The sequence below is a fragment of the Centruroides vittatus genome, unplaced genomic scaffold (assembly GCF_030686945.1).
Source record: "Centruroides vittatus isolate TY-2023 unplaced genomic scaffold, ASM3068694v2 contig_766, whole genome shotgun sequence".
Lineage (NCBI taxonomy): Eukaryota > Metazoa > Arthropoda > Arachnida > Scorpiones > Buthidae > Centruroides > Centruroides vittatus.
Genome location: NW_027122495.1, coordinates 285,067 through 303,139, shown reverse-complemented (window position 1 = coordinate 303,139; position 18,073 = coordinate 285,067). Strand labels below are relative to the sequence as shown.

General features: G+C 30.5%; 1 protein-coding gene across 1 annotated transcript in view; it reads right to left on the bottom strand.

The window, feature by feature from the left end:
• Nucleotides 1-717: 717 nt before the first annotated feature.
• Nucleotides 718-18,073, bottom strand: part of LOC136981493 (dual specificity protein phosphatase CDC14C-like) — a 32,683-nt gene continuing 15,327 nt past the window's right edge. The window contains exons 5-14 of the mRNA XM_067277798.1: nucleotides 15,355-15,434; nucleotides 13,401-13,467; nucleotides 13,258-13,320; nucleotides 9,501-9,588; nucleotides 8,621-8,851; nucleotides 8,409-8,547; nucleotides 3,546-3,816; nucleotides 2,222-2,352; nucleotides 1,931-2,155; nucleotides 718-1,848 (exon numbers count right to left, since the gene is read on the bottom strand). Coding sequence (XP_067133899.1) covers nucleotides 1,815-1,848; nucleotides 1,931-2,155; nucleotides 2,222-2,352; nucleotides 3,546-3,816; nucleotides 8,409-8,547; nucleotides 8,621-8,851; nucleotides 9,501-9,588; nucleotides 13,258-13,320; nucleotides 13,401-13,467; nucleotides 15,355-15,434 — 1,329 coding nt within the window. The 3' untranslated portion in view covers nucleotides 718-1,814. The remainder of the gene's footprint in view (nucleotides 1,849-1,930; nucleotides 2,156-2,221; nucleotides 2,353-3,545; nucleotides 3,817-8,408; nucleotides 8,548-8,620; nucleotides 8,852-9,500; nucleotides 9,589-13,257; nucleotides 13,321-13,400; nucleotides 13,468-15,354; nucleotides 15,435-18,073) is intronic.

The window sequence follows — 18,073 nt, the reverse complement described above, 5'->3', positions numbered from 1 at the left end:
GGTTAATTTCTAACTCTAGCTTCTTGGTTGCGAAATGTGGACATTAGAGACTTATATGGAATTAATGGGTGACATTTGTATGGATAAAAATGAAAAACATTCACCTACCAATATAAAATTGTATGAGATACTAAAAACCATTACTTACAGCAGCTAAGCATTGTCAAAGTAAGAACAAAAACAGGTCTTAAAAATTCGATTCCATATGGAAATTGTTAAAAATGGCATTTAAATGCATTCTGAGATCATTTTGTACCATTTACAGTGTTATATTTCTTCTGTTTTAACTTATATATATGTAGAGTTTTGGGAAATAAAAGCATCTAAATCATTTATTTCATTATTATATTATAATTAATGGATGGTATTGATACCTTGTACAGCTTGTTAACCTTCTTTGTATAATGGGAGTATGCTTGATAGTCGACAAAATATAGAAATTACACTCAAAATTTAGGCCTTTCTTTATTCCATCTGAATTTGTGAAAATAGCTACATTGTATTCAACCTTTAAATAAAGAACTTTATTTTACATGTTAAAATTTTTGATTAGTGTAAGACAGTAGCAGTAATTAACATAATTTTCTATTAATTTTCTAACTCTAAATGGCAACTATTTCAGAAAGTGTTAAGTTCTACAGTATATATGTAATTTAAAAAATTTTTGTAAAGATAACTTATACTTTTATTGTGTTATAACTTGTGTTAAAAAAAGTTGTAACTTATACTTCTATTATGTTATAAGAGAACTTCACTTTATATAAAGTTCTAGAGTGGGTCACTTCTTATATTTGTATAAAGAATGGCCAAAATTTTGAGAAGTAATTTAATTCTGTACAGAGTAATGCTACATATGCTAATTATTGCAAACGTTAATTTGAAGTTCCATAGTGTCACCGTAAGAACTTCAGCAGGTTTATGATTAACGAAGACATATACCTAGCAAAGAAATGTTTTAAGTTCATTTTAAATACGATTGGATTGAATGGAATTTTAAGATATCTCTAAAACAGCTCACTACTGATGCATACAAAATCAAATTATCACTGGAATAATCATCTTTCTACTAAATGCAAAGTTTCAAAATTTGAAGTTGTACAACGAAAAAGGGAGGTCATCTTTCACTTTTAATATTTGATATGTTCTGTTAAAAACTAACTGTACACATGCTATAGAAATTTTTATGTATTTTAAAAACTTCAATTTAGTTTGGTAGTGGGAAAGATGACCAATAGTTAGAAATCTCATAGAAGAGTGAAAAGTATTGTGTTGTGTGATTTACAAATTTGTACACTAACATCTGATTGTCAAAAATGGTGCAAGTTTTGCTTTTTTTTTATATAAAACCAAACCATGCAAAAATTGTCTTTTAAAAAATGATAGTACTCTATAATTACTTTGTTAATCCTTCAAGTTATTTACCTCAAATTATTAATTTTCTAATAAAATCCGTAAAAAAGAACACTAAATGTATGGCAGCTTGTTTTCCAAAAGACAAAACTATTATGATTTATCTAATTTCAATCAAAAAATGGTCGTAAAATGCTTTAAAAGTCCGTCAAGAAGTTAAAAATTGACTTTGGGGGATGATGACTTTGTAGTTAAATGCATTTTGCTTAAAATCTAATCAGCTAAACTGAGCATACTACATAAATATTTCCTTATTCTCTAATTAAAAATAAAGAGTAACAACAAAATTTATATACATAGCCACTATCTTATTATAAAAGCTAAATAAATTTCTGTGCATGAGGGGAAGACTCCTATAAAAAATTATTTTGGAGGTCTGCTTTGATGAAAGTTCAAAGAGGTTATCATCTTGGTAGGCTGCACTTGGAATTTTTCGGACTGTCGAGAGAGTAGAAATCACTTTAGTGTCTGTTTAATTGAAAACATTTTAATTTAAAAATTAAACAACAAAAATGTATACCTTTTTCCAGGTGAATTACTGTTGCAGATTCTTTGCCTGACTGGCCTCCGTGAAGAACCGTTGCTTGTGTGATTTCCATTTGTCGCCTTTATGTTTCCGAGATTAACCACTCCTCCTCTCAACGGTTTCATTGGTGACATGTAAGAACAAGTTGGAGACAGAGTGGAAGGAAGCAACCTGAATGGTTGGGAGGTAGTACGGCGATGAACTTTGGGTTCCTCTAAACTGAAGAAAAAGTTTGAGTATCCTTTAATTCTTAAACTTTTGTTATTTTCAAAATGATATACATACTGGACTCCCCCGGTAGTTATGGATCGAGGATGCCTCCTCAGAGCCTTGATGCGATTTAGACGGTCTCCCTGTGTACTTCCGTCTTCTGTAGTGTCAGGATTATTGTTAACACTGTTCTGCTGCTGCATATCCTAACATAAAATGAAGCAGTCAGATGTAATTTTTACATTTATAAACATTATTATTTATTATCAAGCAGAAGAATTAAGTTCAAAATACCAGAATATGTATATTGATCATAATCAAGGTTATTCTATTCAAAGGGCTAACTCCAATAAGCTGATTGACATCAAAAGTTGTGTACATGCTTGCCTTTCAAAGGATGTGGAAAAGGATTTTGCAATAAAAAATTCTTTTGTCCAATGAGGTTTCACACACAGGCTTTTGTCTGCATAAACTTGTGTGTTGTTCTTTTATCTTTGAACTTTTGCCATTGAGTTTGTTTTGAGACTTGTTCACAACTAATTTTCAAAATTTTTTTTCATGTCCTTACTGTTACTTTTGATAAGAATGTAGACTGTTTATAATGATGACTTGGCTAAGTTAAAATCTATTTATAACTTGTATAATTTTGTTAAAAAATTTGTAACTATATAACTGTTTATTTAATGAATGTTGATCATAACTCCCCTTGTAACAGGCCAAGGCCTATTACAAATAAAGATGAATTGAATTGAATTGAATAATGATGACTTTGTTTAACATCTGGTACACATCAAATCAGATAGTAACAAAAAAGTAACAATCGTTATAATGTCGATACCCCAAACAATCGTTATAATGCCGGTACCCAATAATGTTGATAAAAAGTTAAGTTTTATGTTATTGCAGTTTATTCTACAGAAAATGCTGAAAATGTCTCCCAGAGGCTACAAAATCTGGGACAGGGGTCCAGAGACCTAGTGAGCCAGATTTCATGGGAGATTATGTGATAGACAAAAGTTTTTCAAAAACTGTACCTTAAGAAACCAAATGACTGCAAGCAAGCAGTAACACCATCTACCACAAAATGGAAATGCAGGATATACAACTTAACAGTCTTGTTTGTGATGCCATACATATAACTTTAGTGTTATTACAAATTTCTCATTGCACAATTACTGTTTAGACATCCTGTAGTAGTAATTTAACAATAATTCAATCTTCACTCTTTAAGATGAGAGCGTGTCATTTTCTCTCTTTTTACCATACTTTATGAAGATCATGAAGAAAAATGAGTTAATAATTAATTATTTTTTTATGTATACTTATTACTGTCATTTTCATTTAACTGAATTCCACCGTTTATTCTTTACTTTCAATGTTAAATTCATAAAAATTTTACCTTATTTGGAAACCTCCCGTTATTCAACTCTTGGTTGTCTCCCAGGTGTATACGGTCGACGCGGGTCAGAATTCGTCGAACTCCGACCTTGTCCTTTTGTGGACTGCAGGATCCTGGCAATCGTCTCTCTCTGCCATTATTACATAAGTAACTGTCCAGTGCAGCATTGGCATTGGCTATTTTATTTTTATCCCATTTTCTATTGTTATTGATTTGATGAGCTTTTTTTACTCTGTAGATATCTCCTTGGAGCCACAGATACGTTTGTTTTCTATAAAAAATTAGAATTTAAACTTAATTACAAAATACTTCAAGTAAAAAAAAAAAAAAATCTCTATAATTTCATCAACTCAGATAAAGGAAATCGCCGTGGGTGCACAATATTGCTTTTCTAGTGGGCGAAGAATCATCCACGCCCATATTTAATATTCAGCAGCCATTTCCTTTTTGAATAATAAATACTTATTAATGAAAAGACAGTTGCATATTAATATTATATTAATTAATATATGGTTAATGGTTAATATTTGGCAACTTTCCATCTATAAATTAAATCAAATTTTGCTAATATAATTGCATCATGAACTTAAAATACGTTAATATTTTCTTATTTATAATTAAGCTACAAGGGCTATAAAACTAACTACTACATTTTTCTTTATTGTCGTCATTTACACTCTAGGATTTGTTAGCTTGAAGTACCAGTACACACCTCTGCCATGCCCACATATGTGCTTTCTGAAGTAATTTTTGAACAGATGTTAAAGAGTTGTAATTGTGGATCTGCATCAGATTAGAAACATTTGCCTTTCCATTATAACAATGTAAACACACTGCTAATATTGTGCAGTGTGTGGTGTTCACAATGAAATACTTACATAAAGATTGTTGCATGGGACCCTGGGTGTCCACAGTGGGGACAAAAGGGACCTTTTGCTCCTCTGCAGACATCCACAAATTATAATCATAAAACTGATTGAGAAATGTAATGTTACATTTCTCAATCTCAACCATGGGATACTTTGTATTGATGCAATACTGTATTTTATAATCTAATTGTGAAACCCCAAAAATTTAATAATTAAATAAAAATTTATTGATGTAATTATTTGTCTCTAAGTTTTGCTCCCATAAAATTTTCTGTGGACGTCCACGCATGGAAAAATGAAAAAAAAAAATCATCCATTAGTATAAATAAACAACAACTAACCCGTTATATATAAAGACTAACAACTGCCGAATTATCGGGCTAGCAAATGGCTATAGTAATATTAATAATTTAAGTTAATTTGGTACTAGAGTTAGGCGTTAGGCGCCATCTCTTGCTAAATTTAATAATTAGAATTTTAATTAAATAATTTAAATAAATTTAGGCCTAACTGGAAGAAAAGAATCGGCCCGAAGCGGGACTCGAACCCGCAACTTCTGCTATCCGTGCAGACACGTTACCAGTTACGCTACCCGGATCTTCGGTCCGATCTCCCCTTCCAGTTGATATAAGATTACCGTACGACCATCAACGGTCAATACAATGCCGGCTGGGGACACATTAATTGCCCACGTCCTCCCAAAGGCACTCAACCGGCCATTGCAACCCCGGCAAGGCGTATATATATAAATAAACAACAACTAACCCGTTATATATAAAGACCAACAACTGTCGAATTATCGGCTAGCAAATAGCAAATTTGCTAGCTCGATAATTCGACAGTTGTTGGTCTAAATTTATTAAATTTAGCAAGAGATGGTGCCTAACGCCTAACTCTAGTACCAAATTAACTTAAATTATTAATATTACTATAGCCATTTGCTAGCCCGATAATTCAGCAGTTGTTGGTCATCCATTAGTTTATTTTATATGCGTATTTGCAGAATAGGCTAGAAGTCATGCATTTTCTGTTTGTAGATAAGGGAATTTGGGGCCCCTTGGGAGTAGGAAAAAGACAACACTTACAAAAAGGAAGAACACATGCCATAGAGATGATATAAACCAACTTTTTTCCAGTAATTCACACAAGAAAAAACTCTGAACATGTTTCCAACAAATTAAATGATCAACCCTCTTATCAATATAAAATTCAGAAACTATTCCATTAAAAAGAAAAAAAAAGTAAAAACATGATGATAATGAATATAAGTTTGTTGAAAACGCAAGTGAAAATTAAAAACTTAACACCACACAGTGTCTTTTTTTACTTTCTTTTTATGCAATATTTGGTGTGATGTTCAAGATGTATTGAGAAACTAACTATAAACTTTGTGTCAAACCTTAGTTTGACATTAAGCTTATAGCAATACTATTATTGTACTATTACTGACAAATAGTTTATAGGACCTGGAAATATAGTTTTGCTTACATAACGGATAGGCCAAACAGAAAAAAATCTAACATTAGCAATAATAACAAATTTACATCAGCCATAAAAGTGAAGATTTATCAAGCAAGCAGTTATAAAACAGAATTTACTGTATTCATTAAAGAACAAATTAGCAAGCAAAAATATCTTGCAAATAATATATGCAATCTATTATAAAAATATGTAAACACATTTCGGTTTTGAATCTATCAAATTTCATATATTCACTAATCCCAGGACTAAGTGTGAAATATGCTATTCTTAGCCTAATGTAAGAATCAATAACACATTTTAACATTATATAATTGTGAGTGAAGGGATCTTTTTGATCTTACAGATGAAAAAATTGTTTGCTAAAATTAGTAAGTAATAATTTATTAATACAAAGCACCACAATTTTGTAGGCTTTATGACAAGACAAAATTATGCATATTAATTAAAAGTGGACCCAATTCTAAGATCAATCAATGATGGCAAGGAATGAAAAACAATTTCCCAATTTATATGACCCCAAATTTGACTTGAGTGACTATTTTTATTAACACATGGTAATGCCAAATAAGGCAAGAGAAGACTACCCCAATACCAACAATAATAAGAACAACAATACTATTCAGTAAAGCTCACATAGATAATATAATACAAATATGTAAAACTCAAAAAACATATAAGAATCAGATAAGTAAATCAAAACAGATAGGTAGACAATGCATTTAATGTTCACTATAAAAGAATCTTTTTACATTTTTTATAAAACACGTAAAATCATAAAATAAAAGCTCCTCTCCAGATCAGATGTGTATTAATTAATAGCACAGAGGGAAAGATCATCTTGACAAATTAAGAAAAAAAAAATTAGAAGAAATTACAGTAGAGCGTCGAAAATTGGAGTCAATTGGGGACTGGGGTTGTTCCAATTAGTCATTTGTTCCGATTTCCGACTTTGTACGAAAAAATATATTAACCTGTCCGATGTTCAAATTTTTCTCTGTTGCGTGTCGCTTCGTGTTGAATTTTCGTCGATTTTAAGCCTAACGAAAATTTTTATAATAATAATCGAGGCTATCGTATCGTTAAAAATTATTTCTGCATTTTGTACAAACAAAATAAATATATCGAAGAATATAAAAACATGAAAATTATACTTTAGAAGTAAATCTAGTATCAAAAACGTTTGATTCAGCACGACACAGTCCGACTGAAAATCGTTCCGATTTCCGGCCATTTGATTACGATTCCGATTAACGACGCTCTACTGTATCTTCTAATTCTCCCACATGATAAAGATAACCTAACTCGATCATTGAGTTATCAAACTGATTTATCAAGTAGTAAAAGCATATTGTTTGCATTGTTGTTAGATAGATTTAGACATAGCTTACCTCACTTTCCTCCCAATTTTTTCTGAGCAAATTTGGCATTTTACAAAAAGTAATAATAAAATTCCAGCAAAACACTTTTATATGAATGCAGTTTTATTAGACAATACTAACACATTCCAATATTAACTAAATTTTTACATTTACCAAGTGGTTGCAATTTTAGTTTTTGGGCTGCAATTTGAAAAAAATGCAGATCTATAAATTTCCACTGTCATCTGTCCATCTTTCCTTAATCTTGAGAATGGAATTAGATAGTTGAAAGACGAGACCAGATATTGAAAGCTTATAGGCAGGTGGCCCTGATTAACTATATATTAAATTCTGGTTTGTACCAGAAGTCATGTTATTTCAATTTAAATTTTTTTCCCTGAAAAGGTGTTGGATAGATGATCGGCATGACTCTACTGCTAAAGGAAAAGTATGATGTATGATGTACAGGGCAAAAGCCACTACTAATTTGTGGTAAAGGACACATATTTTCAATTAAATAAATTAAAACTTGCACCCCAGCATTATGATGATATCACAATAAATAATTGCTCATTTATTTTGGGCAAGTCTACAATGTATAAATGAACCACTTTTCAAGAGAACACCAATTTAAAAAAAACTAAAATTAAACAGCAACTCATTTGTTAAAAAATACAAGTTAAAAACATTAGAACTGAGTGCAGGTATGCAGAAGATGTCCATGTACACCATATCATTTATCTCCAAGCCTTCCAATTGGAAACACTTACAACAGCTAGTCTTAAGTAAATCAATAATCATATCACATTATTTTAAAGTTTATTCTCTCATTCAACATTTAATCTCTCATCATTTCATTCAAAGGTTTATGATTTGCTTTGCATAAAAATTATCGAGAATGCTCACTATTTCCCTTATTATTTTAGTTCCACATCCTCTTACAATTACATTTAGAATTAAATTTCTCTTGAACTATTTTTGCATGTCTTGGGACGTATATTTTCACAGTTTTATTGTCATACTATCATAAAATTGATTATAGCAATATTCATTTAGAAATTAATAGATTAAAATGTAAAATTGGAACACAAGTCTCTTACATTTCCATACTTATTTGAAATTTTAAAGAAAATATTTAATCAAATCCAACTCACTCTTCAAGCCAGAGCTGTTGGTGACCAATTATGGAACCAGGTCTACAGATTCGGATCCATCCTATGGCCTCGGCAGCAGTAAATCGATGATGTTTAATAATGTAGCATGCAATCAGAGTGCCTGTTCTTCCGAGACCGGCTAAAAAAAATTACTTCTATTATATATCTTTTCAAATTATTTACAATAAAATCAATGTACTTCGTTCACTAACCTTTACAATGAATTGCAATAACTCCCTTAGAATTTTCAGCAATTTCTAAAAACTCCCTCATTATCGCATCACTAGGCGTACTGCCATCGACAAAAAACAGATCTTTGTGCTCAAAGCCATTGTCTGAGAATCTATGGGAATCGTATATTTTCTTATTTAATCTTATGACCGTCGTCACATTGTGTTTTCGAAAATAATTAAAATAGGCTTCCGGTGCATGCAGCGGATATCCTGAATAAAAAACAATGCATAAAGTAAATACTGCCAGAATTCAGATTTAAATATATAAAAAAGTTATACAAAAAATATATAACATACATAAAAATATTTTATTTCATATAAAAGAAGGAAGATATTTTTATCCTATGAGCAGGCTCACAATTAGACAGATAAGTGGTGAGGATTGGGGCCTAACATTCTGAGACAAACCATCCCCAAAAAACTTCCAGGATTTTCTGACCCATCCAGATTCGTTCCTGGGTTCCCATAGCTGTAGGTGACACCTTAACTGCTTGGCCATCTGGCCATTGTGGCCGAGATGGTTAAGGCATAAGCCTTATTACTGTAGAGAACCTGAGATTGGAATCTAGTAAAGCCAGCCCAAGAATTTTTTGTGGGCAGCAAGTCCTAGATATGTTGGGCCACCTTGTTTATATTAAGAAAGGTTTGGTCAAGCTCTTCTTAATATATAAAAAAAAAGACACTCTTAGTTCCTACAGAGCAGAGAAGAAACATCAAATTTTAAAATAAGTTATTTCCTTTTAATAGCATGGAGCCTCACTCCAAGTATTTTTGGTTCCACATAATTCACTGATATCAATTCAATGACTGAAATTTATTATATGTGAAATAATTTGATAATAAAAGGAAATATTCTTACCGTTTTCTATTTTGCTTTTTGGATGAGGACCACAAAATGCAATGAATTTATTTGGCACAATCCAGTTTAAGTCCCCATTTTCCACTTTCTGTCAATTTAAAAACCCAAATTTTCTGTTAGTTTTCCACATTTGAATTTTAAAAAATATCAATTTATACACAAACAAACATAAAACAAGTGATTATGTATCAAGGAAATAAGAAATTTATAAAATAAAAAATGTACATATTTTGTAGTGAACAGTAATATGTAAAAAATGGATGAAAATAATATGAGATCAAATATAGGTTCCTTTCATATTATTGAGAATTACATGGTACAGTACATGAGACATCTGTTCTTTTTATGGTAGATAACCACAAGTATATATAATATCATTGCAGCAGGACATCAGCACATGTGCATATACCTAGGCTTACTTGTCTTTTCTACACAGTACACGCTACTGGAGGAGAGAAAATAGATGGACGTCATAATGGAAGAACAGCAAGGTGAGATATGTCTGAGAACAAGTGGAGAGGTATGCTCAGCAGAAGCATTTTGCTCTACAATAATGCCCACTCCTCAGGAGCACCCGTACATTGGAGCATGGGCAACCCAACAACAAAGGGGACACTTTTCTTAATTCCTAAGAAAGCACTAAGGTTTCATTTTATTTTTAATTTACTCACTCATTTTTATCACAAAAAACTTTTTTACCGATGACTAAATTAAAATAAAAATATTTGTTATTACCCAAAAATTTGTTCTAGCAGGTGGTGATTGTTTGGTTGAGTATCAAAGTACCACTGTACTTCATTAAAGTGATTTTGATATATGCAGAAGCAACAAAGGATTAATTAACTGCATTAATCAAGGGGTACATTATGAAAGAAGATACCTGTATCTATGTACAATGCTCTTTTTTTTATAGTCAACATGTGCTACTGTCACTGCCACTCCCATATCACAAGGATAACAGTGGAATTGCTTGCCAAACTTACATGGATAGTGCTTGATCATCCTGCTTACAATCTGGACTCAAGTCCTTGAAATTTTCACCTTTTCAATTCCCCAAAGAAATACCTCAAAGATGTAGTTATGCATCAGATGTAGCAGTGATGGTTGCTGTGACAGATTGCTTCAATTCCAAAGCAAGGAGAAGTTCTAGTATGACAATCATCTAGTTTCTCAGAAGAACAAATGCCTTAACACATATGGGGATCATGTATAAATAGCTCTTGCAATAAACTTTCTACAGACAGAAATAACTTTTCATTCAATAGCACCTAATAACATATTAATAGTAACAATGTCAGTACTGCCTGTCTTTACAGGTACATGCTACTGAATGACAAAGACTTTCTACAAAAATATTCCATTACGCAATCATCAGAATATACGTAGGCAAACCTCTGTGGTATTAGCTATTACTCATACAGGCTATATGTAACACAATAATAAATACATATAATACACATCTCAAAGCCTAATGAGTTAATATAATAAACCAACAATCACCTAAATATTTGGGCTATAATATGGTTATAATCAAATAATTAATGCAAATAAATTTGGTACTAGAGGTAAGTGTTAGGTGCCATCTCTTAACTAAATTAATAATTATAATTTTAATAATTTAATAAATAATTTAGAACTTTCTGGAAGAAGAAAACTGACCTGGGGTGGGGCTTGAACTCGCAGCCTCCACTTGCCTGCGGTGCGGTACCAATTGTGCCACCTGGACCCCAAGCCAGCCTTTGCTTCCAGAAGTATTTAAACTACAATATAACCTTCCATGGTTACTAATGGCACTGGCTGAAGACGATCCTTTTTTAATTATTTGATTATAACCATATTATAGCCCGAATATTTAGGCGATTGTTGGATTATTATATCAATGATAAATATTTATCTAAATATAGAAAAGATACAGGCAGCTACAAAATGTCCAGCTCCATTATAATCACATGGAACTTCTGTTAAATATGCAGTTAATTACAAGGGTAATCCCAAAAGTAAGGTCTCCTATTTTTTCAAAAATACAAAGAAATGTTTATTTTCAATAATGTTCATATCATTTTAAAGCTTAAACATTTATCTATTTTTCTACATAATAGCCATTTTGGTCAATGCATTTGTAGGCACTGTGGCAATTTTTGTATGTCCATGTCACACCAGCTTACTGCCATGTTGCAGGACCCATCTTGCACACACCTTTCAATATTGCAACTTTTCTGTTAAAATCCTATGATTGGTGCATTGGGAAACCCCAAGAACCAAAATGCAGAGATCATCCAGAGTGGGGATGTATTCTGGTCACTTGTCTCTTCTTTCACCAACGAATGACGTCAAAGTGAGAGATGAAATTTGTCTCTGAGACAGTGGTGATTCTGGTCGTTTGTAATGATCTCATCTTTGTCAATGACATCACGATGCTACTAGGTTGATTATATATGTTCAGGTTATCTGCATGCACAACACGATATAGAATTTTAATTATAAAATTTTTGAAAATGCAGAGTACGTAATCATAGATCACGTGGCAAGGAAAGCACATGTTCAAATAAAGCACATAATTTCAACAAAGTTATGTTTTTTGTTTTATAATGGTTTTACAGATTGTAATGTCAATTTAACAAATAAAAATTTTAATAGCCTAAGTTAGAAAAGCGTGCATACTTAGATATTTTTCGAAATATTACGATTAATTTCTCCTTAACTATCTAAGTCAGATTAACATCATATTCAATAATTCAGTAATTGATGCAGGATAATAAAAAAGAAAAAAAAAAACAAATGGAATCAGTGGCGTTTCCAAGTAGGCACTGTAAAAAAAATTTTCAGAAGCATTTTCTCTCTTGAAATATTGTTTCTCAAGATAGGGAATGTTTTGTAATGCGATCGTACAGCATGAGTAGCATCAAGTCATCCATATTGGATATAATGAAATCAAGATGAAAGACAATAGACCAGTTGAAAGACAACTATCCACTTGTCTCTGATAAACGAGAGAAGTGAAGAGAGAAAAAGTTGTCCAGAATTGCATTTAGAGGCACGATGATCTCTCGAAATGTAAAGAAATGATTAGCCAATCAGCAACTGGCTTGTGAGAGTTGACAGACAAAAGACGATGACCAGAATACGGCTCCAGAGTGATTCGCCAATCTTCACACATGGTTTGCTCAACCTTTGCAATTGTCTCGTCGGAAATTGACAGTCTCCTGCTTCTTTCTTTGTCGTGAATTTCAGTACGATCAGCTGCAAACTCCCTACACCACTTGAGGATGTTTTTGACATCTATACATGATTCGCAATACACTTCCATCAATTGGTGATGAATTTCAAATCAGTTTAACATGACATGGCAGTGAGCTGGTATGACATGAGCATACAAAAATTGCCACAGTGCATACAAAAATGCATCAGTCGAAATGGCAATTAGGTAGAAAAATAGATGAACATTCAAGCTTTAAAATGATATGAATATTATTGAAAATAAACATTTCTTTGTATTTTTAAAAAAATAGGAGACCTTATTTTTAGGCTTATCCTTGTATTAAGCAATGCATACCTGTATTTTATTTTTGTATCATCAAAAATCATAATAAAATATGTTTATTTTTTTACTATGTAAACTTAAATTTTAATATGGAAAAAAAGTGGTTTCTATTAATAAAGATATCAGGGATCAAAAAATAAATAAAAAAAAAAAAATCAAGAAAAAAAATAACATATATATACTAATTTCAAGAATACAATAACAACAACAGCTTACCTCATAATATTCATATTCTTTAACATCAAAATGATCAAAGTTTAGAAATCCGCAGGTCAGTGCCTAGAATGGAACAAAGACAATTTAACATGTGTCATAAAGTCATTATTGCAATGAAGAAAGGGAAAGGAAAAAACACTAACTTTATGGACAGCATGTAAACAGTCTAGAAGTGTCAAGTTGTAAGTGGACGGTCCAACAGATGCATCTCTATAATGACAGTTACCTCTTTAGAATTTTATTTAAAAGACAGAAAAATTTAGTAGGAAAAAACAAATGAAAGTTTTTGAAGTGGTATTATAATAATACAGCAGAAAAAAAATTATTATATCATAATTCAGCAAATTTCATACAAAATTTATTACTATTATTGCTGTTAAAATGATGATCATCCATAAATTTAGTACAGATTTACATTGAATTTTCTTGACAAATTCAGCTAATATCAGTGTTTTTTAACAAAGTTAAAATTATGTAAGGCATCATCTGTTACAATATGTTATTAAAAATAACTTTATTATTATTATTATTATTATTATGTTGGGTTAAGTGAGAGATACTCGGTTAACACCAGTGGCTGTGTACTATGCCGGACCAAAGTCAAGGCATAGTAACCAAAACAAAAATTAAAGAAGTGTATCAGTGTGTGTGTCTGTATTCAGGAATTTTCTCACAATATGACATGTATTCAATATAGTGGCCTTCTGTAGTGTGATGTATATGTTTCTATTCAATTGTAATGTGCCCAGGCTTTTGTGTAGTGTGTGTGGTATGACACCTGTAGAGAAGAGAACAACAGGTACAATAAGCACCCTATCCATCCTCCACAGATGCCTTATTTCCTGGGCGAGTTCTGTTTATTATTATTATTATTATAGAAAGGGAAAAAAAAGACTTAATTTTGAAGATTGAGATGAGTTTTAAAAACTATTTTAAAGGCCAATATTGTAAAATTTTCATGAAGTCCAACCCCACTTAATACAGACAATGACCCCTCTATTCCTCCTCTCATGTTCTATACTCTAAAATTTAATAACATCAATGGCCCGTACAGGCAAGTTACCATGCCAAATTTTATTTCTTAATCTTTACCCCATGCTAAGATAGTAAATAAAATGACACACACACACACACAGGAATCTATTTTCTTTTTTCTTTTCTTTTATCAAAATGCCAAGGAATAAATGGATAGAATCAAATCTGACACAATTACACTTTCCTGTGTCATGTTATAACTGCCAGAAAGTAAAATCACTAAATTCAGAACCTAGCAAAACAATTATTTCAGATTAAAATACAAGTTTTGTTACATATAGTATGAAATTGTTTCCAGTGCAATTTAATTTATAAATGATAAACCAAATGGCTACAGTAAATTCTGAACATTGAAAATATCTAATATTAAACTGGCAACTACAGTTTGCTCCTAATGTCATTCACATAAACTATGTATTTGAGACAAAGCAGCTAGATACAATAAGTGATTGTAAATAATTATGTAATGTTTAATTTTCAATATCCTTGATATCCTTTTCCAAGCTTTTTTAATGAATTATTTATGCAAATTAAAAATTTAATCACTTAAAATGTTAAATTTTAATGAACTGTTTTAAGAAATATTTGAATTATAAGGACAATTGCTATAGAAACACACACAATAAAAGCAATTTGCATAGAGTTAGCAATGTAAAGGACAAAGGTTATATTATTTAGGTAATGTTAAACCAATGTATTTACTATTTGATGGCATAGCAGTTAAATGAGTAATTTCCACATCAAATCTAGTATACTTGCAAACTGTTTTTTTGCATATTTTGGCAGCTGGAAAAAACAAAAACGCACACATTTCCCTCAAAAATTTTTAATATAATTTTTCAAATTTATTCTAAATTATATTAGCTTTAAAAGCAAGACACACCTGGATCGAAGTTTAAAGTAGGTTTTAACCAATGTGCACACTTTAAAGAAATTACCTGGTTCTCGATAATTTGATAAAAAGTGAACTCTTGGCTTACCGATTTTGTTCTTTAATCATTAAGGAAACATTATCGTAAAAAAAGGCATAACGATGAAATTATTTAAAAATATTCAAATTACCTGAATGGAACAAAGGCAGGACTATTACCACAGACGAGAGGTCGATAGGCTTCCTCGGCAGATTTGTTTAAGTATATTATCTGTTTAAAATTGAAAAGAAAGGAATGTTAATATAACTAGGCTATGCAATTAAGTCAACAACTATTCTATTAGTGCTTACAAAATTATCATCAAAAAGGAATTCCTTGATGATAATTTGAAAAATGTAATGTTAATTTAGTATAAAACATAAGCTCTAGATATAAAATTCAAGTAGTTGAATATGTAATGTCACTCCTACCATTTAACATATATGTACCAAAAATGAAATCTCTGTAAAATCATATAAACTACTGAAAAGAATTTTATTTCAATAAATGAAAAGAAAGGTCAATGTAGCAAGGTTATTTCTCCTGGCATTCAAAGCCAAGGTCGGCATGATGCTATAGAACAGTGTATTGAAACTCTGATGCTATTGTTCAGCATTAAAAAAAATGATGTTCTTTTCTAATTGCATTATAAATAGTAGGTAAAGAGTGTATGAAATTTCCCAAAAATGCTGCCTAAGATTGCCTAAAATTTCCCTAACATCAATTTATAATGCTGGAAACAAGTTATCTACGAAAAAATAAAATAAAATCATTAAATGGAAGAACTCTTCCAAACTGCCTTTGAAACTGGATTTTATATTGAATATTTAATTAATTATAATATAAAAAACACATTAAATTAGGAAATAAAAACAGGTTTTATTTTTTCTTGACAAAAACATTTTCATTCGTTAATCATTCCTAATTCTTCCAATTAATAAAGTATTAATTTGGAAACAAGATACTAATTTGATACTTATAATTTATTAAAAATATTAACGAATTTTTAAATATTTAATTAAATATACAAATAAACGATTATAAATAAATTAATGGCTAGAAACGGTCATCTAATAGAAACTCTTTAATTTATGTTAAGATTTATTAAGCAGTTAATTTGATGAATTTCTATTTTCTTGACATTTAAAATATTGAGAATGGGTTCTAATTTATTATTATGTCTCCAATCCGAAAGAATTAAATAAATTATTTATAGTAAATTTACAGTAATGAGAGTAACTGCGAATGAGTTAAATTTAAACTAGACAATTTCTCATACTTTTAACTGTTGCTTTTAATGTATAATTTAAAAGGTGATGAACTCTATGATACTTGAGAATGACATATGTATTAGGCTGAAAACATTAGCATATAGCAAATAAATGTCTCAGTAGCCATAGGTGTTTGTTGTTGAATTTATTAGTTGACTAACTCAACAAAGGATAAAATTAAATAATTTTATAATCAAGACTTGTTTTTCATCTCAAATAAATCAATTATTTGTCTTTGAACTGAAAGACTTAAAATATCTTCAGACTCAGATATCTTAGTTAATATTTGGAAAAAATATAGTAAGTCCTCGTGTAACATTGTTGATAGGTTCTTGGATGCTGATGCATAGCAAAACCAATTTTACCACAGACAATGATACAAGGAAGATATAATTCGGTTAACATTATTCTAATTAAATTGTGTTTGCATCCTCTAGCATTTATTTCCTACCTCGCAATCCATCTTACCGTTTGAAGAAAAGTTGACAATTATGATTGTAAAAGGTTACAAATACACTCGTATCCTTCCTCAATGACGTTAAGTGAGGACTTGTATATCTTAAAGTTTATTTATGACATCAATATTCCTGCTAATCTAACTCATATCAATCAAAAAAAATTTCTCTATTAATTGCATAATTAATTAATATTCATTGTGTTCCTCTATTAGTTTTCTAAGATAGCCACTGTAATTACTTATATTGATACACAACTTAATTACTGAATGAGCCAAACTATCAGACTACCTCAGGCTAAATTATGTCTAATTTTTGATTAATTCATTAATTAATGATAATAAATCAATAATGTCAATATCTATACTATCAAAGAAGAGACTTAAAATAAAAAACTTTTAAAGTTTTGGAGATTCCCTAATATTTACTATCTTTAAACTATTGGAAAAGTGATTTATGACAGTTTTCAATTAAAAAATTAATGATGTTTTAAGTATTTTATTCGTAAGATTACATTAACAAATCCATTGGATTAATGCAAATTATAGGATGCTAGTCAAAATGATTTATTAACAAGAGTTTTGATCTTGGAAGGCAGATCTATTGCCCTTGGATCAAAGTCAAATCAATGTTGTTAAAATATAGAATATATATATATATTCTATATTTTAAAATTTTAATATGAATTAAAGTAGAACAAATGTTTTTTATAACAAACATCAAAGTTTGCTGGTTATTTTGTCTAATGAATTTCATCTTATATACACAAAATAATATTCTATAAGTTTATTGCAAGATTTAAGATTTAAAAATTCTTTACTTAATTTAACAATTAAGTTTTAAGTTCATTTGGTCAATTTAAGAATCAATTCACTCATCCGAAATTTTTCATTTACATTAATTTGTACAAAATTCTCCAAATAAGCCTTTATCAGCAGTACAAATGTTTTTGAACGTTGTTGCATCCACTGTCGGGATACGTTGAAGAGAATACAAAATAGAATCGAAACGTCTAATTTAACAATAACTTTGCTTTTCCTTTTAGTTGCAATTGCAAAAATGTTTGCATATTGGAAGCATAAAAGAAGAGGGATGGAAAACAAAAAAAATGTTAACTAGCCAGAATGACAACTAATAGTCTTTA